Here is a 17699-nt window from a genome sequence, read left to right on the forward strand (position 1 = left end):
AATTGTCACCCCTTTGCAGTATTCACACCTTTGGCTGAGGCCTGATGAAGATGTGGCAGGTGTGCTGAGTGATGACAGAATACTGATAAATGGGGGTGGGGCTGTGAGGGACACTAGTGTGTAGGCTGGGAGTCGAGGGAGTAGAGGAGGCCAAGAGAAGTGGGTGGGAAGGTCCTTCCCTCATCCCCACAGTCTTCCGTTCACCTGCCCATCCTGGTTTCATGTAGTTTTGATTGTAGCTGTATTCACCCAGAGGAGCAATGTGACATGACAAGGGGTGATCTTATTACAGCCGAACCATCTCTTGTCTGTTTGTGATGACAAAAACCAACACAGAGTCGTTTAGTCATCTGCACCCAATTTACCCAGATGAGAGGGACAGTCAAGACGCTGGGGTTTAGGAATAAAGACAAAAACAAGGTTATTCAAAAGAAAGGAAAGGGGGAAAGTGCCACTAGAAAAGGAGTAGCGATCAGGGAGTCTTGGTACACAGTTTTGGGGAAACTGATTCGCCGGTAGCTGGCAGCCAGTCTGGACTGCTGTCCTGGTGCAGGCTGCCTGGGATCCCAGGACAACAGCTGCCTCGTTTGTGGGTTGTAGAAAGATCTGTGGGCTATAGGCTGTGGTAGGCATGGCAGCTGTCTCTGCTTAATGGCTGCCATCACTTAACATCTGGCCTCTGGTGGACCAGGTCTGTCTCATTTCCCTCATCAGGAATTTCTCAAAAAATTAGATTTAAAAAATAATGAGGATGGCTAAGCTCCCACTACGTTTATAAGTTCTTTTAGCTTTTATCGCGTTCAACCCTCAGGTCAACCTATAAGATTTGTAGCCTTAACTCGGTGATGAGAAACGGAGGCCCCAGAGCTTAAACGACTTGCCCGAGTCCCACAGCTGCTGAGAGGAGGGCTCGGGGCCAGAAGCAGGGCGTTCTCAGCCTTTTCGTGGAAACTGAGGTGGGATTCAGCTCAGCTGGGAAGAAACCAGACAGCAGCCACCAGTACAACCTCATTCTCAAAGGCCACTGAGAAGCTGGCCCCGCCACCAGGCCTTCCCCCACCTGCCGGAAACTAACCAGCGCCCATGTTTAAAATATTAGCTTAGGGCTGACTCACAGCATCGGGAGCAGCCAAGCTGCTTCCCCGTGCCAGATGCTGAAAGGCTACTCTGACGCCAACCAAGCAGGAGGGAACTAGAAGTGATGTTCGAGCCCCTTCTGTGTGTAAGGCCCGAGGCTGAATGATTTGTAATTTCCCACTTGACTGAGCCCCTGTCTGTTGGGTAGGTGTGATCGTATTTTATAAACTGCGCCCATCGAGGTTCGCTCTCTGGCCCAAGGACATGCAGTCAGTGAGTGACAGAGCAGGGATCGGACTTCAGGACTGGGGGAGAGGGGACACAGGGATGCCTTTATCATTCCACGCCGCCTCCCTGAGCAGAAGTCGCCCTGTGCTCCCCACAGCGGAGGGGCCAAGCACACCTCACCTGCATCATATTTCATTCCTAACCATGAACACGGAAGGACACAAGGTAGCTAAGTAACCTCTGTCTTCCCAGTGTCCTGGGATGGAGTCTGGCGCAGAGTAGGAACTCACATGTTTGAATGGCTCAGACATTTGGGGATCTGTGGGACCAAACCAAGCGTCTCACCAACACCGGCAGTCACTGCTCGAAGATTTAAATGTCACCGACACTGTCCCCAGTTCATCCCGCAGAGCCGTCTGTTCTAGCTCTCCAGTTGTGCCGATTGCGTGGGTGAAGCTCCGTGGGATTGTCTTTTGTGGGGCTCACAGTGAACCATCCGGTGGTGCCATTTCATGGAACCAAATGTGACATTTGAAACGGCTCCAGGAGACTGCAGCGGCACATGGAACCAGGAACTTGGCAGCCCCTGATAGGAACGCTGCCCTGGGCCCATGGGCAGAGCGCCGCTGCCAGCAGGCCACACAGTGTGAGAGAGGCGCCACCTGCTGCCATTGTCCCTCAGCCTCAGGCGCCAGCTGCGAACTTCACTCGCCACGTCTGACATGCCAGCGGAGCCAAGGACACCAAACACGGAGCCCACAAGCTCAAGAAGCAGAGAGAATGGCCGTGCTGTTGCAAATTCACTTATCAAACCTTTATCGAGCGCTCGCTGGGCGTGAGAGGCTGTGCTGCATTCCAAGGGATGCCCCAGGTTCTTCTTTCAGGGGCTCACGTTCTAGCAGAGCACAGGGAGGTGCCATAGAAGGGAGCCCGGAGCAGCCACTGCCGCAGCACCAGCTGGCATCTGATGCACGCCCCCAGGGCAGCCAGCTCTGGGCTCTCTGTAGAGGAAGCCACGCCTTGTCTTAATTATTTTGAGAATAAATGGCCAGGAGCAGAAAACAGTGTTTCCAGGAACGGTGTGTCAACAGACAGTACAGCACACTCTGCTGCATCTTCCCAAGGCCCTGGGCTGGTTATTATGGCACCATGCCTTCCCGAAGGCGCTGAAATTCTCCCCTGGGCTGGGAAGGTATGTGCCTTTGTCCTCAGAGAAAGGGTAGCCCGGGTCCCTATTTCCCCATACACTGGGACCAGGTGACTAGAGTGTCTTATTTGGAATAGTAGAGGCTTCTGCTTGCCATTCGCTGGAGTAATGCGGGCCTTTGGGCACCAATAAAGAGGCAGTTCTCCACGTGTGGCCTGTGGCTGGCAGGTGGCTACGGAGGCCCTCCTGGGGCAGAGAATGGGCCCAGGAACGCAGTCCTTTCCTTGGGATGTATCTGGTGATTGACATGTGAGTCCGTTGACTTTGGTTTAGGACCGGGGTTGTTTAGAAGTCATCTCAGTGAGTCATAAAGCCTTACTCAGATTTTGGCTTTATTAGATGGAAATTAGCTTGTTACAGAATTTTCTGAAGGCTCCGCCTTTACAAATCCTAGATAACTGTGCCGCTCTGACCGAAGCTTAGAGGCTAAGACACCCGGCCGATAGAGCTCTGCGTGACCCCGGCAGCTGCAGCCCACACCAGTGGAGCCGCTGCACGGGGTGCCTCGCAGGCCTTGCTGAAGCACAGCGCTAGGGGCCTTTCTTAAAACCGTGCATGTTAATATTGCTCTTACACTGGAGATGCAGCCTGAGAATGCTGCCCTGTTTTCTGCAGTTTCCTGCGCTGTCTCCATACTTCCTGGTTTAGCACGAGCGGACTTGCAAGATGGCATATTCTAGTTAATTGTAAAACATGTTTAGCTTAGAGTTGGGATGTTTCCTATTGCAGCCGCCTTTAATTCTGTGAGCAGTTTGGTTCCTTCTGGGTCGCTGCGGGGAGCTGTACAGCTAGATAAGATCACTTCCAGGTTCCCTTTCAACTGAAGCTCCGAAATGCTGTGCCAAGACGAGTTAGAGTGGGCTTAGCTCACTTTGCAGTGAGAAAATGATCTGTTTCATCTTAGTTGGATTTTCATGTTTGCTTCTCTATAGCAACCTACAACTGTGGGACTATGTGTTCACATAAGTAATTCTTCTCCCTCTTCCTCTATCTACATTTAACTTTGCTTGTTAAAACTGACAACCCCTCCCCCAAACCTATATCATCGCCCCACCCATGTTGGGGGATCCTTAAAAGGTACCAGCCAGTAACCTCAAATGTCCCACTGAGGACATAGTAGCCCAAGGAGCAGGGTTCTGCCCCAGACTCAAAGCTACCCAGCAACACTCTGGCCTCTCGTGGGTGACCATGGGGGGCCCAGCGTTGCCCTGGCTTTGGGCCTCTTAAACAGTGACGTGAAAAGTGTCCAGGAAAAGTGTCTATGTATATTTTGGCCGGTGATGGAAGGGAAGGGATCATTTCCAGGGAAAATGTTTTCATTGACAAGACATATGATAATATCAGTCAAAAGATCATGGAAGCTGTTCGTATTTTTTTTGCTTAGGCTGCTGCCCTGGTTCACATTTATCTAGACGGGTCTGTGCTGGTGACTCACGGAGGAATTGAAATGGGGCAGGGGGTCCACACGAAAATGATTCAGGTAAGGACGCAGATCACTGGGTGAAGTGGGGTGTGCCTGAGAGAGAAACCGCGGGTGCACATTCTCGGTTCCAAAGTCAAAAGGAGAGGGGACTTTAGCTTTGTCCACTTCCGTGATGAAGCTACAAACAGAAACTGGGTTAACCATCCAGTTTGTAACAGACCCTCTTGCAAGGAGGTGGCAGAAGAGTCTTGAGTTGTCTCATTGCTGAACAAAGCTCTGTGGTAATTGGCCGCTTTCCTTTGGACATAAGAACAAGTGAGTTGTCTTTTTTAAACCTTTGCTGGAAAAATAGAAAGATGCGTAAATTCTGATGTGCCGCATGATTTCTGGCTTTTTCATAGTAAGGACTCTTAAAAAACGGATACTATAAATCACATGTGATATTTCTAATCAAACTTTACCAGTTTTCTCATGGCTCCTTTACTTTAGATTAATTTTTAGGTACTGTTTCTATTTTGCTAATCAAACCAGTAATAACAGAGGTTGTATGACATTTGTAAGAGGCAAATAATTCTTTTTTAGAAGATCCTACACAATTCCATCATTTAGCAATAATTATTGTTTTTGAGCCCTTTCCCATCTTGATTTTTTTAAAAATATATTTTTCATTGATTTCAGAAAGGAAGGGAAAGGGAGAGAGAGAAACATTAATGAGGAGAGAAAATAATTGATCAGCTGCTTCCTGCACACCCCACACTGGGGCTTCAGCCCACAACCTGGACATGCGGCCCGACCGGGAATTGAACTGTGACCTCCTGGTTCATAGGTCGATGCTCAACCACTGAGCCACACTGGCCGGGCTTGACTTTTTTCTTTTTCCAAAAATTGTCAACATGCTGTGTATAGGCTTTTGTACCCTGGTTTTTCACCTGTCCTTCCACAGAGTGAGCCCTGCTTCCTGGCATTAGAAGCCTTTGCCCTCATGACTTGTAATGGTTGCACGGGGTTATCTATATAATTTATTGAACCTTCCCCGATGGGTGAACATTTCCGTGAATATTTTTACATAAGCCTGTGATCAAGTCAGTGACTGTTTTCTTAGAATAGAATCTCAGAAATGGAATTACTGGTCACTGAGTGTGCCTTAAATCATTGGGCACATATTACTAACTTGTTTTCCAGAATGTAGCCATCTCATTACACCACTAACCAACGTTATATGCTGTGGGCTGTTTTAAAATTGTAGATAAATTGATAGGTGAATGATTGTACCTCATTATTGCTTTAATTTGCATTTTTTTCTGAATAGAGAAATGTTGACTATACATTTTCTCTCATATAATCAGTCACTTGAGAACTGTCTGGTCATATCTTTGCCCATTTGGGAGGTGAGACTTTGGTGTTTTCTTCAATGGGCCATCAGACCTTTATGTCTGAACTGATGCATTTCATGTAGACGATCTTCTGAAAGTCAGTGGTATAGCAGGACTCCCTATGACCATGGCCTTGTCACAGCTATGAGCAAATTCTATTCAGCTATCCTGCTTGCAGGAAAGAGGAGAATTTTGAATGAGCTGCAGTTAGTAATATGATTTTGCCTCCGAGCACTAGAAACAAAGGAAGAACACAGCGGCCAGCTAAGTCCTGTGCAGGCCAGCGGCCCTGGCACCGTCTCCTTTGAGATGGTGTTGGTGCTGCTGCTTTAACGAGGCCACTGTTCCTTCTCAGAAGTGCTCTTTCCTGCAGCCCCTCCGGGAATGCGGGGAGGGCATCGCCACTCTGAGAAGGTCGGCTCTCCTACAGTTTTACAGAGTGCAGCGTCGGAGAGGCCTCAACGGTGTTGATTTCATGATGACAAAGACATAAAGCACTTCTTCCTCCCGCGGCCTTGCTTCCTCTTCCTGATGCCATTGCACATAAGACAGTCAGAGACAAAGAACATGTGCACAGGACTTGGGGTCCAGACTAGCCACGGGTTTTTATTCGGAGGAACTTTGTGCAGCTGGAAGAATTTGTGCTTCTGCCCACCGGTCCCCAGTGGGCGAATCAGGGCTTCCCGCCGGTGCTACCCTGTGGGCACGTGCATGGGCCTGTGACTCACCAAAGTATTTGGAGAAAAACAAAACAACTCTCTTCTAAAATCCAGGTGGCCAGTCGTGAGTTAAGGATGCCACTGTCCAATGTCCACCTGCGTGGGACAAGCACAGAAACCGTCCCCAATGCGAACGTCTCCGGGGGCTCCGTGGTGGCGGATCTCAACGGGCTGGCAGTGAAGGTAAGGCCATTGCTGTGCCATCCAGGTCATTAGCTCCATCAGGACCAACACGCAGGTGGCACTCGGAAGATGTTGGGAATGAATTCAGCTCTTAGCCCCTCCCCACACCCTCTCGGTGGAAAGTCCTTCCCTGGCTCAGTGGTGCAGCACCAGGCGCTCTGAGCTGGAAAAGCCACCTCTTCTCGCTCACTCCTGACATCTCACTGGTGTTCAGGTCATTTCCATTCTACGCAAAAACGTCTCTGTGGAGACATCTCTACCGCCCTGATTTGCTAACACGGCTGCTGGGTTCAGACCACAGCCCCTGCCCCGACCACTGTGTGCTCTTTCTGCGCCCCAGTTACATTGCCTTCCACCTGGTTTCATGCTGCCACAGAGTAAACCTGACCAGGCTGTGCTTAAAAACAGTGATGGGTGGTTCGCCAGCAGTTTTTCTGTGAAGTCCTGACTTCGCGTGGCTCCCAGCCTAGGCTGTCACCCGTCAGCCCACCCCCGGGAGACCTGTCACATCACCTCTTACAAGATGGGTCTCTTCCTTCTCTGTGTTCCTTGGGCCTCTTAAATAAGCCTGTGTAAGGGCACATGTCATGCGGTGTTGGTATTGGTGTTTGCGTGGAATTATGATTATAATTTTAACTAAAAAATAATCCCTAGGACGCTTGCCAAACTCTCCTAAAGCGCCTGGAACCCATCATCAGCAAGAATCCTCGAGGCACTTGGAAGGACTGGGTGAGAGTCACTTTGTGTTTTATGTTAGAATGAAAGAGGGGGGAGTGAAAGGGATATGTATGAACTGAACATCAGCAGAAAGAGCATTTTAAGAGGTGCCGTAGTTACGTAGGGCAAGCAGAGGCCCTTGGGCTCTTGGCATGGGGAAATCATATCACAGGATGATGGAAGAACTTACAGCTGAGAAAATACTCTATCAGAGAAAAAGATGGTTTTTGTCTAGAACTCTTTTAAAATGCTTTAATATATTTTTTATTTTTATTTTAAATATCTTTACTGAGGTATAATTGACCTACAGTAAACTGCACACATTTAAAGTGTACAACTTGATAAGTTTTGATATATATGTACATATATGTAACCATCACCACAGTTAAGAGAGTGAACATACCCATCACCCCCAAAAGATGGGCAGTGTTCATTTGTGCTCCATTCTCACTTATCCCTTCCTCCCATGCCCACCCCACCATCCCCAAACATCTTAATCTGCTTTTTGTCACTAGAGATCAATTTGCTTTGCCTACAGTTTTATAAAAATGAAATCATATAGTATAAACTTTTTTACAGCATAATGATTTGACATTTATATAACTTACAAAGTGATTATCCTGATAAATTTAGTACTCACCTGACACCACACATAGTGATTACAATATTACTGATGGTACTTCCTATCAGAACTCCTACTTTAAGCAAGAATTAAGGTGTTTTCTAGATAATAGCTGTAAATCTGTTTGTTCTCCTTCTTTGGGTTCCACTGTTCCTACAATGGGAAGAAAACACTTCCCAGTTCTCCTTCTATAAAACTAAAAACCATGTGAACACTTATTTAGAAATAGGAAAGCAAGCCATTGGCTATATATTCAACCAATAGTTGAAATGGAATGGAAATATTTCACTGCTTCCTTTGATCTACGTGTGATGTAGTTGGAAGAGAAAACACCCATTCAACCAGCAAAGTTTTCAGAGTAATAGGTTCTAAAGCACCAGATGACATGGAATGGATATCAATAAAGGCTGGGAGCGTGTGCCATGATGACGGCTCTAGCATGCCACATTAGAAGCATTGGTCTGGAGGAAATAACGTTTGGGAAGTCTTACTTAGAAATGGTTTCTTCTATTCCATAGAGTTAGGACTCGCTCTATAATTCATATTTATGGGAGCACTCAGTCCCTTTGGGGAATATTTATTCTGCCCTCTTGCCTGTGCTGCCTGGGCCCGGGAGGCTGAGGAGTCTGGTTGGAGAAACGCCATCGCACTGCGGTGAGATGCAGGGCAAGAGGCTCAGTCCTCCACCACTGGGCAGTGCTGCCATTCAGCCCACTTTCTGCTGTATGGTTGCACTTCTCCTATTTTCTTTCTCAGACTTGGGGACTTGGACCTAACCCCCATTTTCCCATCTATTAGTCATCTGTGTGCGCTGCAAAGTCAGGAGAACGTTTGCTTCAAATGGTACAATTTAGCACAAGATTACCTCTCTCCTATGACTGTTATGGATATATGATGTTAAAGTGAAACATGCAACCACCCATTGTTTCCTGAAATGTTCCGTGTTAATAGGCTTAGTCTTTCCAGATGACTGAGCGAGAGTCTTTATGAGCAGAATATGTGCTGCCCAGCACAGTCCAGGCTGTCTGTGTAGCATGCTGTGGCATCACTGATGACAGTGACATACATTGAACAGGTGCTGGGACCACAACCAGTGAACCACACATACCAGCGGAGGTGGAGGATGCCGACAGGAATAAATTAATGTTGGTTCTTCCTAGTTATGACCCCTGCGAGCTTTATGTAGCATACCGCAGTTAAAATGGAAGTTTCCAGTGATTCTGATTGAAACACCCTTATTGTGTCCCGACCCCCTCTTTCACAGGCGCAGGCGGCTTTCGACGAAAGCATCAGCCTCTCGGCCACCGGGTACTTCAGGTAACCTGTCCTTTCTGTCTTGGCTCCGGGAAGCGGCAGGGGCATCTGGAGGAAGCATTTCGCTTCTGCTTGCAGCTGTGGCACCAACTGTACCTTCTAGTGACCCACTGTAATCAAAAACATTTAGCTGCCACTTAATCCAAATGTCCAGAAAGGTTGTTGTTGGGGGAAATAGGCCCACAAATAAAATGGGCCTATTATGAATCGATGGTTCGGATCCTACTGGGTAGTTCTAGAGCTGTTGTTGGGGGAAATAGGCCCACAAATAAAATACAGCTGAATCGATGGTTCGGATCCTACTGGGTAGTTCTAGAGGGTTCTCTGGGGCTAGTGAAGGGCACTGACAGGAACCTACAGCAGTGGCTGACCTTTTGTTGAAAACTCAGTATATTCCTTAAGTTCAAAAACAAAGGTGGAAAAAAATGCAATAAAATCCATAATAAGATAAACAGCATTAACACTTTCCAGCTTGGCAAAAGATCAGAAATGTGACAATAACTATGTGTTATCAAGATGTGGAAAAAGTGGAACTCCCGTGCTTTGGAAAACAATTTATCTGATTATTCAAATGGAGAGTGGAAGCCATCAGAGAGAGGCTGACCTGATTTGCGCACCTTGCCAGTTGTCCTGGGAGTCCCAGGCACTGTCTGGCTATGGAGAACAAGCACTGGAAGCATTTTTAATGGCCACCTCCAGGTAGGGAAGCAGGAGAAAGGGGTAGGGAGTCCTGGAAAGCTGCTGGCTCTTCTCTTTTACCAGACATTCACTTGGTGTCCTTAAAGACGGGTTGATGGTGAACATGCATGTGGTGTCCTAGAAGATGGGTGGAAGGGTACATGCATTTGGTGTCCTTAAAGATGAGTTGATGGTGGGAGATTGGAGTATTCTCAAAGCAAGAGAGAGATAGCCTAGGTGCCTTATCCCTCACACAGGAGGCTAAATCCTGGGGCCAGAAAGACAAATAAACAGGTCAGTGTGAACCTTTGAAGTAGTGTGTTGTGTAAGAAGCAGGTGGAATTCCCCAATCTGATGACAGTAGGATTATCTGAGCTAATATTAGCTCAAAGCAATGGGGTCGATAACCCTACAGTCAGCAGTTAACTTCCAGGCTTGTGGAGTCATTGGTAGGGAACAATTGGATGTTTTTATCAGGAAAAACAAATTTAATTAGGAAGAAGTAAAGACTGATTTATGCAACATATTTATTGCATGTATGTGCAGGCACATCATTGCACATGTCTACTCATCTGGTTTGCAGGACATACAAATCGAGCTCAGCTCTAATAACAACACTCCTCAAGCATTCTCTTTCCTCCAGGGGTTACGAGTCAAACATGAACTGGGAGACAGGCGAAGGCCATCCCTTCGAATACTTTGTTTACGGAGCCGCCTGTTCCGAGGTTGAAATAGACTGCCTGACAGGTGCTCATAAGGTCAGTACCGATGGGGAGGGTCTCCAGGCTGCACGCTGGATGCACCTCAACCCCACATACCCCTCACTGAGCACCACGGAAGCACCAGGAATTTGGCCTAAAGACAATTCTCTGTATTATCAGAGGAAAATAGAAGCCCAGCAGTTCCCTTGGTGCTATGATTGCTCCCATGGAAAACAACCAGTGGCCTCTCTTCTTTACTTCCCTGGCCCTTTAATGGAATAAGGAAAGAAGCCACTTCAAGGAAGAAACACAGCCTACAGGGGGCTTCCATGTAGACTGTGGGGACAACTGGCAGTGGTGACCACTTTGGTGAAATGCCATCATATGGGTGCCAAGTCATAAGCACCCATACTCTGCTAACAAGACAGAAGCCACAGTCTTTTATAGCCTGATATTGGGGTGACATACGATTACTTCTGCCATATCCTGTTGGTCACATAAACCAATCCTGGTAAAATGTCGGAAGGAACCACAAGAAGGCTTCATCCTTATGATACCAAGATGTGGGGGTCATTTAGGGCCATCTTGAAGGCTGGCAGCCACAACCTAAAGCCACTCTCTCCAGCCCTGTAAGTCCTGTAACTCCACAGCTTTGAAAGTAAAAGCTTCACTCGCATGGCAGACTTGAGAGCACCTCCCCTCCCCTCCGATGGGGGCCACTGGTCTCATGGACGGCCAGCCTTACTGCCTGATGTCAAAGAGAACTTTACACTTCATTGTGTCTTTAAATAAGAGAGACGAGGGCCTGATGTTTTATTATAGCGGAACATTCCAGATCACTGATTTTCATAAAAAAAAATGTCAGATGAAAGTCCCTCTTCAAAGAAGGACACTCTTGGGTTTCCTTCGTCCCATTAATAGTTATGAGTAGAATCTGTTTGCCATCGCCATTATGAAACCACTATGTCCCATCAGAGGCGGTGCAGGCTCGCCGGAGAGCCCAGGTCTGCCAGCAGCCCGGCTCCTCCTTGGTAGGTTACTGGAGAATTTTTAGTCACCAAGTTTCAATGTTAGATTTACTGTCTCTTCAGCTCTAAAAATGAAAAATCTAGAACAGCAGATAATCACTGAAAGACTTTTTTTGCTGATGCACCCTGAGTTCTGTGATTCAGGAAACTGCAAGCAGCCAGTTGGGTGTTGGGTTGTATAGTCACCACAAAGTTTCGCAATGAGGACCACGAGGGCCATGGAGGTTTTCTGTTTTCTGTGTCGTGTCTCATGTCATGCACTGGATTGAACTCAGTATGTTACATCGCTCAGCTGGAATCAAAGCCAAGTCAATATTTTCCTCTCCTGTTGTTTCCAATAAAAATAATCAGTGTTTAAGCGGGTGGAGAGTATTTGTAGAACTCGGAAATTCATACATAATACACGTGGTAACATACAATGTTGCCTCTTTCTTCTGAAGTATAGTGTGGCCCAAAGAAAGGTTCTATAGCCACGCCACCCTGACAGGACTATCTCTCAGCATTCCCTCCCTGTGCTGTGTTCGTCACAGCAAACATTCTAACTTTTTTTTTTAATGACTAGAACATCAGGACAGACATCGTCATGGATGTTGGCTGCAGTATAAATCCAGCCCTTGACATAGGCCAGGTATGTGGAACTGACTTTCCTCGCTTCCTGTGTGTAAAAGCCAAGGCTGCTATGGGGTCTTCAGGGGAAACATCCCACCTAACTTATTCCTCATCTCCCTTTTCTACCCCGGAGTCAGAATCTTTCTATTCAGACCAGCCACACAACTCATCTCTTACTGTTTAAAAAGGGAAGGAAACAAAGGTGTTTTAGGTCATGTTTGAAGAAACGTGCAGCCTGGGACTGGGCAGCTTGAACGAGGGAGGGCTAAGCTTGGAAGGGACAGAACGAGCCCCACATTGGGGGTGGAGGTAAAGGAGGGTGCTCAGTGCTGAGCCTCGGCCTGCAACAGGCTTGAGCTTCGAGGAGTTTGGAGCTGGGCCGGGATAACAAATGTCACATAACTGCAGCAGTAGTGATGGAGAGGCAGCCTATGTTGCCCCCAGATGTTTTTTATTTAAATTTACAGTAACTGACAAGATTGAAAAATCACAAGCTGTTTTCCATCAATATTGAAATGTCTGGCACATCTAAGAGCTTGAAGAACACAGTTCAAACCCTTGATGGTACAAGTGGGGAAACTGAGTCCAGGGGTGTGAGGCTGGCCAGCTCGTGAGCAAGAATGTTAGGAGGGGTGATTTGGTCCCAGAGGCCCGAGAGCCTTTCCTACTGGGCTGGGACCTGTGGACATGTCAGTCAGAGTTTCATCTGGAAGAAAACACGAGAGAGTTGAACCTCCAGGCTTCCTGAGGCCTCTTCCAGGGCCCTTGACAGGCTAACGTCAGGCTAAGATTTGAACTCAAGGCCTTTGACGTTGAACTTAGTGCTCATAAGATGTTTAAAAGGCTTTTAGGCAAACTTTTATGTAAACTTCATAGACGTTTTCCAAGACATACTGAATACCCCCTCTTGCACTGTATTTTAAAAATTCAGACAAACAGCATGAAGTTGAAATGCTACTGTTGACTGCATTTTCTCATACATGGAAATTTTACTTTTTATTTTATTTTTTTGGCCTCAGATCGAAGGTGCATTTATTCAAGGCATGGGACTCTACACAATCGAGGAACTGAATTATTCTCCTCAGGGTGTCCTGTACACTCGCGGTCCAGACCAATACAAAATCCCCACCATCTGTGACATCCCCACAGAGTTTCACGTTTCCTTTTTGCCTCCATCTCAAGACTCAAATACCCTGTATTCATCTAAGGTAAGTTATCCTCCATGAATAAATGCATGCTGATGAGATACTCGTGCAGGGAGGGAAGGGCTGCATTCATCTTTTGGTTATTTGGAGTTCTTACCAAGTTCTTACCAAGAAAAAAGGCCTTATTAAGCATTTTAATTATAAAATAATTTAACATAATTCTTTTTAAATACTCCAAATCTTGGAGCCTAACACAAACTACTGTTGTCATCAGGTTGCATCTGAATTTTCACGTTGTGATCATCATCTTCATGCCCATATCTCCTTTCTCCATTTGGGATCATTTCCTTAGACTGGAATCCTAAGAATGGGAATATTAGGATTAAATAGTAAATTGCTTTTTTTTTAAGGAAAAAGTTACAGATTTAATATTTTATACATGCACACATGTACTGTAGACAGAGAGAGAGAGAGAGAGAGAGAGAGAGAGAGAGAGAGAGAATCTAGTTCACTTGTCCCCTTGCAGGGCCTGGGAGAGTCTGGCGTATTCCTGGGCTGCTCAGTGTTCTTCGCCATCCATGACGCGGTGAGTGCAGCGCGACAGGAGAGAGGCCTGCGTGGACCATTGAAGCTCAATAGCCCACTGACCCCAGAGAAGATTCGAATGGCCTGTGAAGATAAGTTCACAAAAATGGTATGCTCTGCTCATCAATTTCTGAATTTTTGTCCCCTGTCCTGTGGTCAGGTGTTATTAGCCCACCATGGCAGTTTTCCGTGGAAGAAAAGGTGACAGGAATCCCAAGGGCACTTGAACAGGAGAAGAGCAGCATGGCCTTGAAGTGCATTTTCCATCAGCCTGGCCCTGTTACTGGGAAGGGGACCCAGCCCTGAGCGGGTCTGCCTGGGGCCAGCTGTTGGTGTGTGGGTTCTTGACTTCGTGAAGGAAAGATTTCATAGCATGAGTCCTGAGGCTCAGTTCTGCACTTCTTGAAAAAAGGAGGTTTCTTTTTTTATCATCAGTTATGTTCCTCCATTCTTTTGTTTTTTCCCAGGACACATTGGTCCAGGATAGAAGTTTAGGTGCTGTGCCCTGAGCCTCAGAATCCAGGCCAAGACTATGGGCCACTCCAGCAGCCAGTCTATCTCAGTCCACCCCTCCCAGGCACTGGGAGTGTACAATTCCTGATCTGAGTTGCACACACTCAATGGGCCCTTTCCCAGCCCCCAGTAGCAGGAATCCTGCCTACATCCACACCCCTGCTGAGCAAACATCTGAGCTCTCCTTGGTCATTTTCAGTGATGGGATTTTTAATTGTGGGAGGAATTCCCAGTGACCTCTCTGACTATAAACACGTTATTCCTTGTTTATCCCTGTATTGATGGGAGAGCCCCATATCTCTGCACATGCTGGCTCTTTGTGGCACCCCTTACTGGTACAGCTCTTCCTGACCCCATGAGTCACCTCTTCTCTCTGGAGAAACACAGACTGATTCCACTTTTCATTTGTCCCTCTTCAAAACGGGATGAAAACTCCCGTAGCTGCTCTATCCCCCCGACCCTGAGTCCTCTCCTGGATTCCTCCACATTTCTCACACTGCCATTGCCAGACCTCTCATTGTCCTGGTCGCCCTCGGGTGGTCTTTATCCTATTTTATATGCTGCTGTATTTCACCTGTCACAAATGTTTTCCAAATGCAAACGTGCACATTTGTCCTTTTATTCTAGATTCCAAGAGACAAACCTGGATCCTATGTTCCTTGGAATATACCCATATGATCAAGTACAGAATTTGGGAGAAAATCGGGTGACTCTTCCAATATAGCAATCTACCCTGTTTCTATGCTCTAGGATGCTCGGAATGAAAGACAAATCTCCACCGTTCAGAAGTCATTTCACAGAGTATTGCTTTTATATGACGCTGACTTCGAACGTTCCATTTAGATTTTGATAGATATGCTTAAGCAATTTAGAAATCATATTTTAAATGTTGTAAACACTAGCTGGCTTCCTCTAAGATATTCCCCATCACTCTGCCCCTTAAGCCTTCCGGCTGAATGGAATAGAAGGTAATGACTTGTATGTGATTCACATCTGGCTTATATGCAACTGAAATTATACTGTCTAGTGAAAGGAAGTTTTCTAAATGATTTTATTAGTAGTATACACTGTAAAGGATATTCACTTTTTACTTTATACGCTTTGTATGTTTTAGTTTCTAAAAATATGCTTTAGTTTTGTCATTTAAAGCAAATTAATAAACAGACCCATTTAACACCTAGAAACAGCACCTGAATGCATTACATCTCCATGGTTTAGTTCCATTTCATTGACTAAAGGTCTTTGTTGCTGACTGCAGAGAATTTTATTCCAGGGGGTCCCCTCAGGGCAGGGAGAAGTGTGCATTGTGTAAGAATGAGGTTGAGATTGAAATTTCAAATTGGTTGAAGGGAGGAGGAAACTGGAGTTAGCAGAGGAAGGTGGGGACATGAGAGGGTTGAGAGCATAGAGGCAGAATGTGACTGGAGGAACACACTCAGAGAACAAGCCAAAATCACCCCCCACCTGGGGGGCTGCCTCAACCAGCTGTCCCTCCTCCCGGGAGATCTCAGCTAGTCTCTCAGGTGGACACAGCAACAGTGCTTTCTATAGGACAACTATCGGCCAATTGTTATAGCATAACGTGTAGTCTAAGAAGTCAAATGAAGTTGTTTTCTTTGTGAATGGAAGAATGGTAAATTTTCCACATTGTTATTTCTACATTTATGTAGAGAAAAAAACCACAGTAGAAAGTAGGTGTCCAAGTGACCAGTGTGTGAGCTGGGGATTTGCTCTGATTGTGATAAACCCGTATCAATTTGTATTTATAGTTCTCTGGGGGAAAAGAGAGAGAGAAGAAAGACCGAGAATGAGAGAGCAAGAGAACGGATACAGGAGAGAGAATCTACGCGTGAAAGGTATTAGGATTCCTCATGGAAAGCACTTGGTTATGTTGAGCCTTCAGACTACATTTTGTAATTGCGTTTGTATTCATCTAAGTGTTAGGCATCACCTTCTCCTTATTATGATTTTCTTCATCTCTCTCTTCTCCCCCATTCCCTTCCTCCCCTCTGTCTCCTTGAACCACTACCAACACCACACACAAACACACATGAGTATAAAACCTTCAGGTTATTTTCAAATAATTATAAAATTTTGACCAGCAAGAATAGAAGGGAAATCATACCGGAAAGCTAGAAATACATTTCATAGTTAGTTCACATTTTTATATTTGCTCCTTTAAGCAGAGATTCTTAAATTACTTAACAGCACATTTTTATATGTTGCTCCTTTAAGCAGAGATTCTTAAATTACTTAACAGAATGGACAAAATAATTTTCTGGTCCTACCTTTGTTTTGAGTTCATGAATGGAATGTGCTCCTGCTTTTCACTGTCCTTGAACCTGCACCTGAAGGGCAACCCTGTATCAGTGTTTTCAGCTCCACAACCAAGGGGAAGAGTTAGTTACGGTTGAAACCGAGCCCACGCCCCCACCAGGCTGTGCAAAGAAATGGAAGCTCCATGTATATAATGTACCCAAGATCACTCAGCATTAGAAAGACCCTGTTTTTCATCTGTCTGCTCCCCAGGTTGCATTCTTTCCTCTGTGACATGTGTCCTCTCCTAAGAAGGTAGCGAGCCTTCTAGAATCCTTTCACTAACAGGAAGAGGGGTGGGTGGTGCCAGTGTGTTCCTGTGGGTGCTGAAATAACGCCATTACCTACGGCTGCCAACGTCTTGTTTTCTTAACTTTGCAAATATGAGTCAAGAACAAAGAACATGTTTTGCAGGTAGCGGTGAGAATTAAAACTCTTTTATTCAACTGTGTGAACTCAAGATTTTTTAAGTTTATAACTATTCAATATTTCACAATCTTTTATGATTTACCCAAAACCAGTGCTGTATTAGAATATAAATTCTTGCTGATTTATCTTCTGAAACAAAGCCAAACATTTGTCCTGCTGAAATAAAACAAAATACAATACAGTATTACATCATTTTATAATTGCAAAGAGTGATGTTTGATCAACTCAGGCAAACAAGATCAGCAAACATATCTTCAATGACTCTTAGCTATTCATAAAGAACGGGCTACAGGAAAACTGCCTCAATCGATAGGATCATTTCCTCTGCACAAATCATTGAGAAGAATTCAGGCCCTGAAATATATTTATTATTCTACCTGCAGGAAAACTATATCCTTTTGTTTGTTTAGGAAAGCAAAGCAAATAATAAACTCTGGAAACTTTGCAATCTTTCTGGCATTTGCACAACTTTTTTCTCTGTCACACTTCATTGCAAAGATTTTGATTTAGCTCCTGTGCACAAAGACACGAAAAGGGGACAATTCACATTTATCTTGGTTCCTATAATAAAATGAGAAAAGCAAGGCTGCATTGTCTGTGTTTGGTCTGTGTAAATGGGCATGCTGCTAATTCTAGCCAGAAAAAAATACTTTTGTGATGTGGCTATTTTGGTGTGTTATGTAACAGTCTTTAATCAAGACTGTCTATGTTGAATATTCCCCATACTAAGTTATAAACACTTTTTGGGTAAGGATTGTGTCTTGTTCTAAAAATACCTCCACACCAGAGGAATTGGTGTGCCATAAAGGTTGCTGGCAGACCACTGGGCCAG

General features: G+C 45.6%; 1 protein-coding gene across 1 annotated transcript in view; it reads left to right on the top strand.

Moving 5' to 3' along the window:
* The window catches only part of AOX1 (aldehyde oxidase 1), a 70766-nt gene extending 55457 nt beyond the window's left edge, over positions 1-15309 (top strand). The window contains exons 27-35 of the mRNA XM_005873573.2: positions 3897-3992; positions 6082-6210; positions 6865-6939; positions 8814-8866; positions 10185-10299; positions 11833-11898; positions 12899-13087; positions 13551-13718; positions 14750-15309. Of these exons, the coding sequence (XP_005873635.1) occupies positions 3897-3992; positions 6082-6210; positions 6865-6939; positions 8814-8866; positions 10185-10299; positions 11833-11898; positions 12899-13087; positions 13551-13718; positions 14750-14800 (942 nt within the window). The 3' untranslated portion in view covers positions 14801-15309. The remainder of the gene's footprint in view (positions 1-3896; positions 3993-6081; positions 6211-6864; positions 6940-8813; positions 8867-10184; positions 10300-11832; positions 11899-12898; positions 13088-13550; positions 13719-14749) is intronic.
* Positions 15310-17699: the final 2390 nt, after the last annotated feature.

The sequence above is a fragment of the Myotis brandtii genome, unplaced genomic scaffold, assembly GCF_000412655.1.
Source record: "Myotis brandtii unplaced genomic scaffold, ASM41265v1 scaffold412, whole genome shotgun sequence".
Taxonomy (NCBI): Eukaryota; Metazoa; Chordata; class Mammalia; order Chiroptera; family Vespertilionidae; genus Myotis; species Myotis brandtii.